At 46.1% G+C, this 15,440-nt stretch overlaps 1 protein-coding gene across 1 annotated transcript in view; it reads right to left on the minus strand.

The window, feature by feature from the left end:
* Positions 1 to 15,440, minus strand: part of LOC147899476 (uncharacterized) — a 249,471-nt gene that overhangs the window by 24,683 nt on the left and 209,348 nt on the right. The window contains exon 15 of the mRNA XM_087377736.1: positions 4,416 to 4,520. Coding sequence (XP_087233862.1) covers positions 4,416 to 4,520 — 105 coding nt within the window. The remainder of the gene's footprint in view (positions 1 to 4,415; positions 4,521 to 15,440) is intronic.

The raw sequence follows: 15,440 nt of genomic DNA on the forward strand, positions 1-15,440 counted from the left end.
AACAAAAAGACCTATTGGTGGAGGACTATGCACAGAAATTCAGGAATCTGAATCAGAGGCTAGCTGCCCCACAAAGGCCTACAGATGAACAACTTGGTGGCTACTTTTGCAAAGGACTAACCAAGCAATTGAGAACTGCAATAGCAGGAAGAGATCAGTTGAGAGGAGAAAATGATGACTTCAATAACATGGTGGAAGCAGGTCAAAGAGCAGAGAGAAGGCTTGGTTGTAAAACAAAGTCAAAGAAACAAAAGAAGAAAAGAGCATCTGATTTTGACATAGATTCAGACACAGAAGATGACTCCGATGCAGAGGAGGATGACAGTGATGAATCGAACTCCGATAGCTCAGATGATGAATTCAAAGAGGAAGAAACCAACAAAGCAAAGAAGAAGAGAAATCCTATCTTTCATGCTCGCATGAAACACATTGAAAATCATTATCATTATATATGGGATTGTATTTCTGATGGCTTCACTGATCTCATCTATTGTCCATCTGAGGACAATGTGGCGGATATCTTCACCAAAGCCCTGTCAACAGATATTTTCTTACGACATCGACATGGCTTGGGGATCAGAGACATTCTCACAATGTTAAGGGGGGTCGTGAAGTGATTCACAATGACATTGTTTTCATGTACTCCCATAGGTTGCATATCCATCTGGATGAATTTGTGCAACCATGGTACTTTAGGCACTACAAGGTACACCTGAGATGTTTCCAGTGTACTTTCAGCCATATCTTTGAGGGGGGATTTGTAAGACATTACAAAGATATGGTGTTGTAGGCATAAAGTCAACCCTATGGGTATTGTTTCATTTGAATATTTCTATTGGAGCTTTCTTGTGTGTACACTCTTGCTCACTTGTGTTCACAACCTGTCTCCACTTTGTTCCTACAAAAAGAACGGGAAACTCAGAATATGTGTGGATTATAGAAAATCTCACTAATCTATTTTCACTCCTATTTTTTGACTCATTACTAGATGTTGTTTTGCAGGCCATGAACTTTATAGTTTCCTTGATGGATTGAGTAGCTACAATCAGATCAGAATGGCTCTTGAGGACAAAGACAAAACAACATTTGTAACTAAATGGGGAGTATTTGCATCAAATGTGATGACATTTGGACTCAAAAATGCACCTCCTACTTTCCAAAAGTATATCCAAAATGTATTTGCAGAATACTTAACTTTTATGAGAGTATTTTTGGATAATTTTTCAGTGTTTAGAAAGCGGCATGAACACCTTGATCACTTAAGACTATGCTTTCAAAAATGCAGGTTGGCTAGGCTCAGCCTTAACCCTACAAAATGTGCATTTGCTGTCAAAAGAGGAGTCCTACTGGGATATATCAAATCAGAGAAGGGGATGGAAATTGATCCTGAGAAAGTCTCTGCTATTCAGAAGGCAAATCCACCGAAGAATGTGAAATAATTACAAAGGTTTGTTGGGCAAGTCAAATGGTATTGCAGATTTTTGAGATACTTGGCTGAGATATGCTATCCACTTACAAAGCTAACTAGAGTAACATAGCCATATGTATGGGAAAAATAACAAGATGAGGCTTTCAATATCCTTAAAAAGATGTTGGTCATAGCACCCATACTGCAACCACTTGATTGGAGTTTACCATTTGAGGTCTTTGTAGATGCATCAGACACAACTGTTGGCGCAGTATTAATGCAACAAAAGAGAAACAAATGGTTCAGACCAGTGTACTATGCAAGTAGGATCCTCACAAAGCATGAAAGGAATTATGCTGTCACTGAAAGAGAGGCACTTGGGATGGTATATGCACTGCATAAGTTCAGATGGGGCAACAAAATTAATTTTCATGTGAACCACCAAGCACTCATATATTTGGTTAATAAACCACAACTCACAGGCAGACTTGCTAGATGAATGCTCCTACTACAAGAATTTGACTATACAGTTGTTCATAGACCTGGAAAACAACATGCTATTGCAGATTATATCAGCAGACTGACATCAAGAGAAGATCGGACGGGTATTCCACATGAGCTGCCTAATGCTGGCATATTTATGATCCGAATAGATGATCCTCTAGATTGGTATGACAAAATCTATTCTTTCTAACTGATGGTATAATCCCTGAATCCTTGACCAGAGATCCAAGAAAGAAGCGTGTCCTACAAAGCAAGTCCTTCCTAGTGATTGTTGGAGTTCTCTATAGAAGAGGAATAGACCAAGTCATCAAGAGATGTGTCCAAACTCATGAGCAAAAAGCTGTTTTGGCAGAGGCTCGTGGAGGATCAGCAGGAGGACACTTTTCATGTGAAATCATAGGTAGAAAAATATTGCAAGCAAGCCTGTGGTGGTCCACAGTCCTAAAAGATGCTCATAACTATGCAAAATCTTGTTTACCAGGCCAAAGAGATGATAGGCCACTGGATGATGACAGCGTACGTGAGCACTTACCAAAACGAGATTTCTACTTACTACCGAGTCTCTATGGGTCACCACCCACCTGAGGTCTCTCATTATCCCTTTGATAGTTACCGCGATTGCGTTTCACGACTCCCATGCCCCATCTCAATACAAAACACAAGATTGTTCCTGAATTCAAATGTAGCAGCCAATTTGGAGCTGTTTTTGTTGCATGTATCTCTTGAATCTCTTGCCTAACAACATCATACACATTGCCTGTGGAGGAACAAAATCAGCAGGAGACAATACAGCACTGCCTATGGGATTGCAGACAGGCGAGAATCATATGGAAGGGGATTGCAAGACTTTTCAGCACTTTTGTTCGCCTACCTTTCTATATTACCTGGGGATCTGTGGCTTGGCTTACTCTTTCAGGGCCCCAGGTATTTTTTGAGAGACTTGACTCCTCTTGGGCTCTTCACATCTGACGACACCTTGTGGAGTCGTGCTCTCTAGAGGATGTTCCGGCCACTCTTTTCAGGGCTGCTCACTCCTCGGTCGACTCTCCATGGGAGATCCTAGCTAGCATTGCAGCATGGCACATTTGGAGAGCCAAATGCATTGAGGCTTTGGAGGGTTCTCAGGTTCACCCTTCTCAGATCTTGGCCAGTACTTGGATAGATACGATACACACTCTAATGGCCATTTGGGCGACCATGCAAGGATCATCTCGAGAAGCCTCCTCCAGGAGAGTTACTTTTCTCAGAGATTGGAGAGACTCTCCCTTCTTTGCTGAGACTTCTACAGGGTTGAGATGGCATTTTCAGCCTCAGCCTTGGTTTCTTTCTACCTCATTCCTCTGAGGTGTTTTTATTACATGCTTAGCATGGTGTATTTCCGCACAGAGCTTGCTCTAGCGGGTTTCTTTCTTACTTAATAGAAGTCTCTTTTTTGAAAAAAAAAAATTTCTCTGCAAAAACAACAACTCTGCTATCAAAGGTTCTCTGGTGGCATGGATCAAAGTGACGATATCCCTTACTGCCACTGTGGTGACCCACAAACATGCATTGGATAGCCTTGTCATCTAATTTGCCTCTCATCTATGAAGGGACATGAACATATGCAAGGCTACCAAAAGTCCTGAGATAGTCAACCTTAGGCTCTCTATCATATCAGGCCTCAAATGGAGTGAAGGTCTTCAAGGCCTTTGTAGGATACCTGTTTAGAATGTGTGTGACACAATGCTGCTTTGTAGCTCCCCGTCATGCACTACCTCCCCCCCCCATTCCTGCCTCACAGCCTTTAGCCTTCTAGTTCCTGCTTCCCCCTCCAGATCACCCCCCGGCCTAGCTACCTGAAATCGACTTGGTTGATGCCAGAAATTCGTCACTTTCTGCTGCCAGAAATTGTTCGTTGTTCAACTGCTGTCTTGCCAAGGCAGGTTTCATGACTATTTGGTTGCTTCAGTCTGTACTGTGGGTCATATGCTGGCCTGTACAGTACCGCATAGCTTCTGCCATACAGTGCTTTTCCAAAAGCGCATTTGCTGCTGCCAGTTTCCCTCCACTTATGTCTGTTTGCCAGGGCAGAAAAACGTGCTGCATTACCACTATCTCTACCATTCATAGGGCCATACACTTGGCTGTACAGCTCTGTAAAATATCCAACTGCAATCTAGACTGGTTAGCTCATTGCTTGGAGCTGGAATTTATGTGAATTCAAACTGTTCGTGGCTTCTCAGATTTCACAAGGTAGCAGGTGGAGTCCTTCCTGCCCCTATCTCAACCTCTCCCCTCTCTGCCTCCCTCTCTTCCTGGTCCCTTCTCTCTCAGCCCCCCTCCCCCCTCAGCCCCTCCCTTAGAAACTCTCAAGTTTCTAAAAGCAAGACACGATCCATTTTTACAATTTGAGGTGCACTATCACAATATGTTTGAGAATGATAAACTATTCCTTTTTGAAATTATATTCTAAGGCATGTTATCAAAATAGATAAACTACAAACATTATCAAATGGGAAGATACCCGTCTCCGGAACTTTTGAAAGCTTCTATGTTCGTCATCTGAAGATTGAGTTTCCTTATCACCTTCTTGCCTTATCTTATGGAGTGTGTCTTGGAGCCTTGTTATCTGATAACACAATAAATATAAATATAAGCTCTCTCATTTGTCTGCTAATACAACTTCAAAACGCAATTAAAATACATCTAAAAATCCAATGTTGTAAGACCAGAAGCATTGAGTAGAATGGCTTGAGTTATCTTGAGGGAAGATGAAGGAAGAATGGGGCGGTAGAGAGCACAAGGAAGAGGTCGTGCCATGCATTTTGTCATGCCGAATGTTGATCACAAGAATGGGATCTGTTGTGTAAATTCTGTGATAAAATCAGTAGCCATCCCTTTGATCTGACCAATCGATGAACCTCTAGCCAAAATGAGTTGTCCATAAACATAATGATCACTTGAGCATCTCTCTTGAACGCATTGAAAAGAAGGTATATCAAATTATAGAGCATTGTATCATACAACAAACAGCTATATTTTTCTTGGTCCTGACAAAAGACACCAATCCTAGAAAGAAAGAAAGAAAGAAAGAAAGTTTATTGAAGTCTTCGAAAGACCGATGGTCTATGAGACTGTAAAAAACCTGGTACAAACGAGCTGTGGTGGTAGAGCTACTAAACGAGCATCCACACCAATGCAAAATGCAAAAAATGCAGAATGGTAGTACTAAGTCCTAAGTACAACATAGTCATGTCGGTGATCAACTATATACCATCATCATCATCATCATCATCAGGACATCAAAGTGGATGAGGCAATGGAGGCATGAAATCGGCAATAGAGTGTTGTCGGCCACTCACGGGTGCGGCCCTGGCATGTCTCCTGGTCATAGCTCTGCGTCTAACTAGACCGTGACCCCTATCAATCGGGCTCCGACTCTAAACAGGGAGGGGATGTCCCCAAGTGTGATATGTGTGTCAACCCTCTGTTTGAGCTGTCGGGTCACTGGCTCTGGGTCACAGTCATGTCGAGGCCTCGTCTCATGGGGGTCCATGTGATCTAGCTGAAAAAACTCCATGATAGCACTTTGAGAGGGATCAGCCAAGGAAGAAGTCTGCTCCTGTCTCCGTGCTTGAAGTATCCTTTCGTGGTGTGTGAGTACCTCATGAATGAAACCTGCCAAACATCATTGGTCTGGGTAGGAGAGGAATCAGGCCAAAATGCCATAGCTATCTCTGAAGAGGTAGTAGAAACGCCCTCGGATCTCATAGTAAAAAGGACACCTGAAGATGAAGGAAGAAGACAAATCTCTACATATCTGCCAAGCACACATACTGCATCTTACTAGGGTTGTTGAATCTGTTTCGAGAGCTCTAGGTGCATCCGCTGCTGTGAATCTCTTGAGATTCTTGAATTGCGATAATTATAAGGTGAGAAATACATCTGAAAAAGTGCTTGTAGCCTTGTAAATCCATCTATAGTTTTTCACTATCCGGTCAATAATTAGGTGTGGCAAAACACACTGGATCCAGCTTCTGTCCCACTCTCTCCATCTCAGTTCCACACCTTCCTAGATGTTAACTATCAGTCCATCTAATGATATACTGCATAGATTTAGCAAGTGTAATGCCCAAAATAGATACGTTGGATAAGTTCTAGAATGTCTACTCAATCAAACCATGAAAAGTACAATGCTCATGTCATTGCCTCAACCAGTCATTATCAATCATGCGCCTTTGAGTTGGGTTAACACAATGCCATCACATCAATGAGAAAGATGCCCCTATGTTGATGGAACTAAAATGTTGAAGGCTGCTTGACTATAAATGAGACATTTCAAAAGAATAGGATGTGCCACTCTTGGAAACGGACACACAAGAAGAAGCCCAAATTGAAATCGATCCCCAATCGGAGGACTCCTAAGTAGAAGACAATCCGGAACATGAGCTGCTGCTCCTCCCCGTGAGCTACTGCCCCCCCTCTCCCTCTCTCAGTCAGCCCCCTCTCCCTCTCCCTCTCCCTCGCTGCCCCCCCCTCGCTGCTCCTCCTCTCCCTCCCCTCTCGCCAGCCCCCTCTCCCTCCTCCCTCACCCTCCCTCTCCCCTTCCTCCTCCCCGCATTCCCTCTCCCCCCCCCGCTACCCCCTATCTCTCCCTCCCCGCCCAACCTCTCCCCCACCCGTCAGCCCCCCCGCCCCCCTTCTCCTCCCCCATCCCCTCCCCCGTCATCCCTCTCCCTCGCCAGCCCCCCCCCCGCTGCCCCTTTCTCCTCTCCCCTACCCTGCTGCCCCCCTCCCTGCTGCCCCCTTCTCCTCCGCCCTCCCTCTCCCCCACCAGCCCCCCCACCCCCTTCTCCTCCCCCGCCCCCCTCCCTCGCCCTCCCTCTCCCCCTCCCCGCTGCCACCTTCTCCTCCGCCCTCCCTCTCCCCCGCCAGCCCCCTCACCCCCTTCTCCTCCCCCCCCTCCCTCCCTCCCCCACGCTCTCCCCCCCCCCCCCCCCCGCTGCTCTCCCCCCCAAGGTGACCCCCCCGGGGGGAAAAAAAAGAAGAAGAGTTATAATTTATTTAAAAAAAAAAAACCTCCTACCTCTCCCTCCCCGCCCCCTTCCTTCCTATCTCAGCTCCCCACGCCTCCCCCTCAGCCTACCTCCGTCTCCCCTCTCTCCTCCCCTCTCTTTCTCCTTCTTCCTGCCCCTCTCTTTCCCTTCCCTTCCCCTCTCTCCTACCCTCTCTTTCTCCTTCTTCCTGCGCCCGCGTTCAGGGCGTCCTGGGCAATAGTTTCACGGACGGAGCTTTTTCAGTGTTGGAATTGGCCTTTGCACATCGATTGGTGAATGGATCCCCATTCAGCCAATCTCCGTCCACCTCCACCGGCCGCGAGAACCGTCATTTTTTCATAAGACGAGCTGCAGCAGCTCAAGAAAGATGTGGAATTAGAGGGCTCCACATCACTTTTCGCCCGCATCTTTGGGTCACACCCTTCTAGATCACAGGCTAGAGACTAGATGCTGGCGGCGTTACCAGGAGACCTCGCCCCTCACCTCAGGAATATTCACCTTTTGGGACGTGGATTCTTCCAAGTGGTTTTTGACTCCCACGAGTCCACAACCCTTGTTCTCAAAGCTAATCCCCTGGCTTTGGGTTCGAGGAGGATCTTTCTTTTGCCCTATACCTTGGGCTTTGATCCGGTCGAGGAGGACAGGCAGGTCACATCAATGTTCATTAGGTTTCCTGGTTTTCCTCAGGTCTACCATCGACTGCTTGCCACTATCGGAGCCACATTCGGAGTGGTCACGGAGATCCCCTCCCTTCCTAGCATGCCTTCTTCCTTGGCAGAGGCAGTCAGTGCAGACGGGGTGCCTCATGTTAGGGTCATTGTCTCTGACCCTAACATCTCAGATGACCACATTATGCTTCAGCGTCCAGACGGCTCTCTCTTTCGACAGAGAGTCGAGATTTCAGGTAGACAGGACCAGTGCAGGATTTGCAGGACCCTTGGGTACTTTGCTAGAGACTGCCCAAGGAAGAGAAAAAGACTTCTGGTGCAGCTCCTTCACGTACTACCATGACTGCACCTCCCCAGCACCCTGTACCACGCACTCCAGGACCACCAAGAGCAACAAGGCGCCCTGCTTCGCGCACCCCAAGACCACCAGGGGCAGCAGGGCGCCCAATGCCCGCAGCACACCCAGTACCACGATGGAGAGCTATCAAAGCGGCTCCCTTACCTCAGGAGGAGACTTTTGATCCTGTTCAGACAGACGCCTTCCAGACTACAGAGGTGGATGTTGCTGCAGCCCCAGACACTACAGTTCCACATCAGGAGGGGCCTTTAGATCCACCAACTCCAGTCACTTTGGTCTCTGACCCCTTGGTTTCTGACCACGAGGGGACTACAGGTACTTCTTCCTTGCAGAGTGTTCCTGCCATAGTCAGGAAAACCGAGGAAGTTCGAGGCGCAGATGAGGGCTCCTGATTCCTCTTCACCCCAGCCATAGGCCTCCTCAACCCCTAGCTCCAGTTCTGCTGATAGAGGCCTAGCAGGTCCTCCTCCATCTTCCACGAGTGCAGGTCTTCTTCGCACTCCTCGGCCAAACTTGCTTATCAGGAATTCTTTTTCGGCACTGGTAGATTCGGCGACTTTCATGGATGATGAGGAGTTTGTGCCCTCCACCTTAGGGGTCCCGGTCATTGGGATTCCTTCTGACAGGGCCTCCCTTTCAGCAGGTGTGGGGATCCTTTCACCTGTTGAGTTTCTTGCCCTCATCAGGAGTGTTTCGGCTCAGGGGAAGCTGGTCTCCTCTACTAGGTCGGGTAAGCCTTTCCATCCAGCATCCTCCTGTCGATGAGGATAGTCAGCTGGAACATACAGGGCCTAGGCGGAGTTCCACACCGTCGTCGTAAGCAGCTGATCCGAAACCAGCTTCATCCAGGCGTCACTAGAGGTGCTTTTGATATCCTTTTTATCCAGGAACACAAGCTGGATGCCAGTGATTGCTCTAAGTCTGGCAAACTGCTTTCAGGACATACCTTCTGGTCGCCTGCTATGGGCACAAGGGGAGGTACTTGCATTTTGGTCTCTCTTTCTATTCTCCCCTTGGTTGCTGGTCATGGTATTATCTCCCCTTCTAGAGCTCAATGGATCATTATTTTGATTAGAGGGCGTAAGATTGGTCTTCTCAATCTTTATGCTCCCAACAACAGAGGGGAGCGGATCTCCTTTTGAAAGGAGTTACTCTCTTGGGCCCCCATTGTAGATTCTTGGATCATTGGTGGCGACTTCAACATGGTTGAGTTGCCTTCAGACAAAAAGGGAGGCAAATAGGGTGGAATTCATTCTTTGGAGAGGGCAGCCTAGGATGCCTTTGTCTTTCAGTTCAGTGGCAGAGACACTTGCTTGGATGATGCCTTTCATATTATGCCACAGTCACTCCTGTACTCTTGGTCGAATAGGAGAATACACATGCCCATTCATGCACGGATTGACAGATTTTATGTAGACGATTGGGCACTTGACAGAGCAGGATCTGTATGCATTTCTACTCGGGTTTCCACCTCAGATCATTTTCCAGTGGTGTTTCAGATTCTTGAGCCTCATCGGAGAGGACGCTCTGCCAGTGTCAGGATTCCAGATGCTTTTTATGCAGAGGAGAGCCTCACGGAGGATATTTTACAGATTTGTGTTTCCCACATACAGGGTAGAGCTGTCCATCCATCTCAGGTAGCTGCAGCCTTATTCGGAATTAGTGACTATTATCATTCAGTCGCTGATTCTAGGAGACGTGAGATTCTCAGGTGTGAGATTGGTATATGCCAGCAGTTAGCGTCCCTTCAGAAGGAAGAGCAGAAGAGGCCCACAGATGCTTGGATTCAGGAGCGCCTTGCTGCAGCAAGGGCTCATTTGCAAACATTGTTGGATCAAAGAGCAGAGTATGCCTTTCATGCACGGAATCCTTTCGGATTCAGATGGGTGGCAGGGTCAACAAACACTTTTTCTCTACTCATGGGCCCAGACATAGTAGAGATAGTGTTTCGCAGCTTGTTGACTCAGACGGGGTGTTACAGTCAGATCCTGATGCTGTCATGCGTGTAGCTTCAGATTTTTTTGCATCCCTTCTTACTGCAGATCCAAGCACACAGGCCATTCATGATGCCAAAGAGGTTATTTGGCAGTGTAACCCTGTATTGGTGAAGGATGAGATGTATGTTTCTCTGGATGCACCTTTCACCAATGCAGAATTCAAGACTGCATTACTTGCCCTTCACAAGGGCAAGTGTTAAGCAATTTCTCCCTTTTCTGAATCTGCAGCTCCTGTCTAATACCAAACCTGCGCACTAACTCTTCACGCTCACGGGCGATGGCAATTTTTTTATACCTCCCAGCCAACTCTCAAGGACTTGATACGTATTTTCCACACCCCATATCTACGTTATTTCCCTCATACTTATCCTTGAGACCCACATCTCCCTAGATAGTTCCTAGCCACATGTTTACATTTTAGGCCCTTACTTAGATGCATCCTTTTTCACCCCTCTCTTGGAGTTCCTTTAAAACAAATTGCCCCTTGGCAATTTTCACATTTAGATGCACCTAGGCCCAAGCCCTATTAGAACTATCTAGTCAATGCCATTACGCCCTCACCTAGGACCTTGGCAGTTACTTCTCTTGACCATTTAATTACGCACATTAATTATTACAAAAGTTGGTCATCTAAGAGAAAATGCCCACCGATCTATCCGAGGTCATGTTATCTCGGCTAGAGCATAACATTCCTTCCCTCTTCAAGCATCAGCGTCCTCGATGATGAAATCTGGGAATGCTCTCCGTAACTGGTACACAGATTCCCAGGTAGCTTCCGATAGAGGCTGACCATGCCATGCAACCAACACCGTGGGTATCTTCCGATTTCGTATTTGCATTGTTCCTCGGTCCAGGATCTTTGTTGGTTTGCGCCTTGCAATATCCTCTATCTCCTGAAACAAAACCACACCTTCGATTAGTGAGTCACCAGCATGTAAAAATTTCTTTAAGCGCGAAACATGAAAAACCGGGTGCACCTTACACCCCTGTGGCAATTCTAATTTATAGGCTACACTGCCTATTCTCTTTAGAATTAACCACGGCCCACAGTATCGAGGTGATAACTTAGCACACTCTCCTGAAGTTAACGACTTCGAGTGTGAAGGAATTCTGAGAAAAACTTTTTCTCCTTCTTCAAATACTCTTATAGACCGATTTTCATCCGCATACACCTTGGCTCTATCCATAGCCTTGCGGATATTAGCTCTCGCAAGTGCTAGCATCTCCCGCATCTGAACTACAAAGTTCGCGGCACTAGGCACTTTCTGAGGTACTCCAACTATAGTTGGATTAGCTGGTCTATGACCATAGTTCAGTTCAAACGGACTGAACCCAGTAGATGAATGTTTTCTATCATTGTAGGCAAACTCCAACAATGGCAACCACTTGTCCCATGTATGTTGCCTTAATGACACATATGCTCTCAGCATATCCTCTAAAGTCTGGTTGACTCTCTCCGTCTGACCATCCGTCTCAGGATGATCCCCACTACTCATTCCTAACTCAGTCCTTAGTGTCTCAAATACCGCTGTCCAAAAGTGACCGGTAAACCTGACATCTCTGTCTGACACTATGGATCTAGGCAATCCATGCAGACGAAATATATGTCTAATAAACAACTCCGCTACTTGCGGGGCACTAATAGACTCTCTAGTCGGAATGAAGTGAGCCATCTTGGTTAGACGATCAACCACCACAAGGATAGAATTATATCCTCCTTGTGTTGCAGGTAGTCCTACAATAAAATCCATGGAAATGCTCTCCCACTTACTTAGTGGTATTTCCAAGGGCTGTAAAAGTCCGGGTGGCTTCACCCGCTCGGCCTTACTTACCTGACACGAGAAACACCGTGTCACATATTCATGAATATGCTTTTTCATCTTTGGCCAAAAGAAATCTCGCTTCACGAGATCATATGTCTTCTCGACTCCTGGATGTTCCGCACACGGGCTATCATGGCATTGTCGAATGACTCTCTGCCTGAGATCATTCTGACCAGGTACTACAACCTTGCCATTTCTAACTAGCATACCATCCCTTATGGCATATCTTGCATAAGTTTGGCCTTTTCTGGATGCCAGGTCATCCTTTTCATTTTCCCCGGGTTTTAACACATGAGCCTTAGGCCATAAGCTCTGGACAAACTCGTCCACCTTCTGAGTTTCTCTGATCTCGGTCATTAGAGCACTCTCTAATACCGTGAAACTCAGGTTGTGCATAATGCGAGACAACGCATCAGCTACCTTATTGTCTTTTCCTCTTCGGTACCGAATCGTTAGATTAAACTCCTGCATGAGCTCTGCCCACCTAGCTTGGCGGCCCCTCAAGTCAGGCTGTTTACAGAAATGTTTCAGAGTATCATGATCCACATCCACATAAAACTCTGAACCATACAGATAATGCCTCCATGTTTTCAAAGCATGGATAACAGCATACAACTCCAATTCATGAGTTGGCCAATTCCTTTGAGAGGGAGAAAGCTTCTTGCTTTCAAAGGCTACTGGCCTTCCCTCTTGAAGGAGGACTGCTCCTACCGCAATGCCACTTGCATCGGTTTCTAGGAACAACGGTTTCTGGGGATCAACTATTTTTAACACCGGTCCTGAGACCACAGCTTGTTTTATGGTGTTAAAACTTTCCTGTTGATTCTGTCCCCAAATAAAAGGTACTTTATCTGAGGTCAGATCAGTCAATGGCGATACTATTTCAGAATATCCTTTGATATGCCTTCTATAAAACTGGACAAATCCCAAGAATGATCGCAACACGCGGTCAGACTCTGAGGGATTGGCCAAGTTAGTATCGCAGCCACTTTCTTCGGATCCATTTCTACCCCCTGTGGAGTAATTATGAACCCTAAGTACTCAAGCCTAACCATACACAGTATAGTTTTCTTTTTATTCACATAAAGACTGGCTTTCCTCAAAGTACTGAACACTATCCTTAAGTGTTCACAATGCTCAGTAACACTTTTACTGAATATCAAGATATCGTCAATGAAATGTACTACGAACTTTCCGATATACGGACGTAGCAAATCATTCATAAGCATGACGAAGGTCGCTGGAGCATTGGTAAGTCCGAAGGGCATTACCAAAAACTCATAATGACCAAACCTGCTTCTAAAAGCGGTTTTATGCACATCCTCGGCTCTAATCCGGATCTGATGATAGCCGCACTTAAGATCTATCTTGCTGAAAATCACGGCTCCATGTAATGCATCTAGCAAATCATCAATCCGAGCCATCGGATACCTGTGCTTAACAGTGATATTATTCAATGCTCTGTAATCTATACAGAGGCGAAACGTATCATCCTTTTTCCTCTTTAATATCACTGGTGAAGCAAAAGGTGAGAAACTTGGTTGAATCTGCCCCAACTTGAGGTATTCTTCCAGTTGCCTACGCACCTCCGCTTCTTCAGTAAAACTCATTCTATAGGGAGGTCTATTTACAGGTTCTGCCCCCGGGATCAGTTCAATCTTATGCTGAACGTTCCGCTCTGGAGGTAACCCATAAGGTAGTTCATCCCTAAAACATTCAGAGAACTCCTCTGTTATAAGATTAGCCAGCTTGGCCATCTCATCACTTTGCGTAACATCAGTGCTAGTCGAAGAATCATTCACCGACTCTACTGATGCGGTGCAAAGGTACAAAAACTCTACTTGAGCCTTTCTGATTTCCATCACGGAAACCAACGGTCCCTGAGGTATATCTTTTTCACCTCGCAAGACATAAAGCACATCATTCATCTTGAATTGATATACGTGCTTTTTCCAATCAATGGCTGGATTCTTCCTAGAATGCCACGCCATTCCCAGGGCTATATCCGCATGAGCAAGCTTGGTTATTTCAAAATCAAGCTTCTCAGTATAGTCCTGAATCCGAAGCTCCAACTGGGTAACCCTTTGGTCCCATACTTCAGTTGAACTTCCATCGGCCATCCTGACTGTATACGCATAGTCAGATGGACTTGTTTTTAATTTCAGCCTCTTCACGAGCTTGGAGTTAATCACATTGTGAGTTGACGCCGAGTCAAACAACACAATGACATCATGACTGGCCACTTGCCCTTTCATTTTGATCAACTCCGTATCGTTGAAGGCTGTATACCCCGTTGCTGCGGGCTTAGATAGGATGTTATCAGGTGCACTCGTCACTAACTTAGCAACAGATACACATAACAAACAAGGTACTAACCTCTGAGAAGGTCCCGCCAGTTGCATCTGCATATGTTCCGCACTGGGACTCTCCTGCATTTCTACATCGCATTCAGATATTATCATATTAGCCGTGCGACGATCTTTGTTCAGTGGACAATCCTTCCACTGATGTCGCTGAAGGCAGCCGGAGCACAATCCTTCTTTTCTAGCTTTCTCTTTTTGTTCAGGGGTCAACGAGGACTTTGACCAAGCCCGGGCTGCCATTGGAGTTATTTTCCTTTTCACCCCAACGGTGGTACTTGTTTTTGTTGGTCCCTCAACCGGCTTCACCTGCTTGGTTTGGCCACTTGGCTGCGAGACACTTGTCTTTGAAACCCATTTCCTCTGAAATCCCCCTTTCCTCGGGTGCTCATACTGAGTCCCTGCCTGCACAAATCCACCAGACCTGCCTCTGGCATCCTCATAGTTCAGGGCTACTGCTATAGATTCATAACTATCTAAGTGCGCTGCTTCCCTACTCGTCGATCTCTATCTTGCTGCGCTCTGATACCAAGTGTTAAGCAATTTCTCCCTTTTCTGAATCTGCAGCTCCTGTCTAATACTAAACCTGCGCACTAACTCTTCACGCTCACGGGCGATGGCAATTTTTTTATACCTCCCAGCCAACTCTCAAGGACTTGATACGTATTTTCCACACCCCATATCTACGTTATTTCCCTCATACTTATCCTTGAGACCCACATCTCCCTAGATAGTTCCTGGCCACATGTTTACATTTTAGGCCCTTACTTAGATGCATCCTTTTTCACCCCTCTCTTGGAGTTCCTTTAAAACAAATTGCCCCTTGGCAATTTTCACATTTAGATGCACCTAGGCCCAAGCCCTATTAGAACTATCTAGTCAATGCCATTACGCCCTCACCTAGGACCTTGGCAGTTACTTCTCTTGACCATTTAATTACGCACATTAATTATTACAAAAGTTGGTCATCTAAGAGAAAATGCCCACCGATCTATCCGAGGTCATGTTATCTCGGCTAGAGCATAACAGCAAGTGCCCAGGTTCAGATGGACTTACCCCCTCCTTTTTTATTACTTTTTGGGAGCAGATTGGTGATCACATTACATCAGCCCTGTAGGGCGTGTGGGACTCTGGTGAGATGCCGGACTCACTTACAGATGGTCTCATTCATCTCATCCCAAAGGGGGGTAATAGGAATCTTGTGTCTCAATGGAGACCCATCACTCTTTTGGGCACTTTTTACAAGATTCTGGCGAAAGCCATCAGTCTGCGGCTACAGGTTTTTC

This window comes from Dipteris shenzhenensis, chromosome 8, assembly GCF_047967505.1.
Source record: "Dipteris shenzhenensis isolate YYH24624 ecotype China chromosome 8, Dip_SZ_1.0, whole genome shotgun sequence".
Classification (NCBI taxonomy): Eukaryota; Viridiplantae; Streptophyta; class Polypodiopsida; order Gleicheniales; family Dipteridaceae; genus Dipteris; species Dipteris shenzhenensis.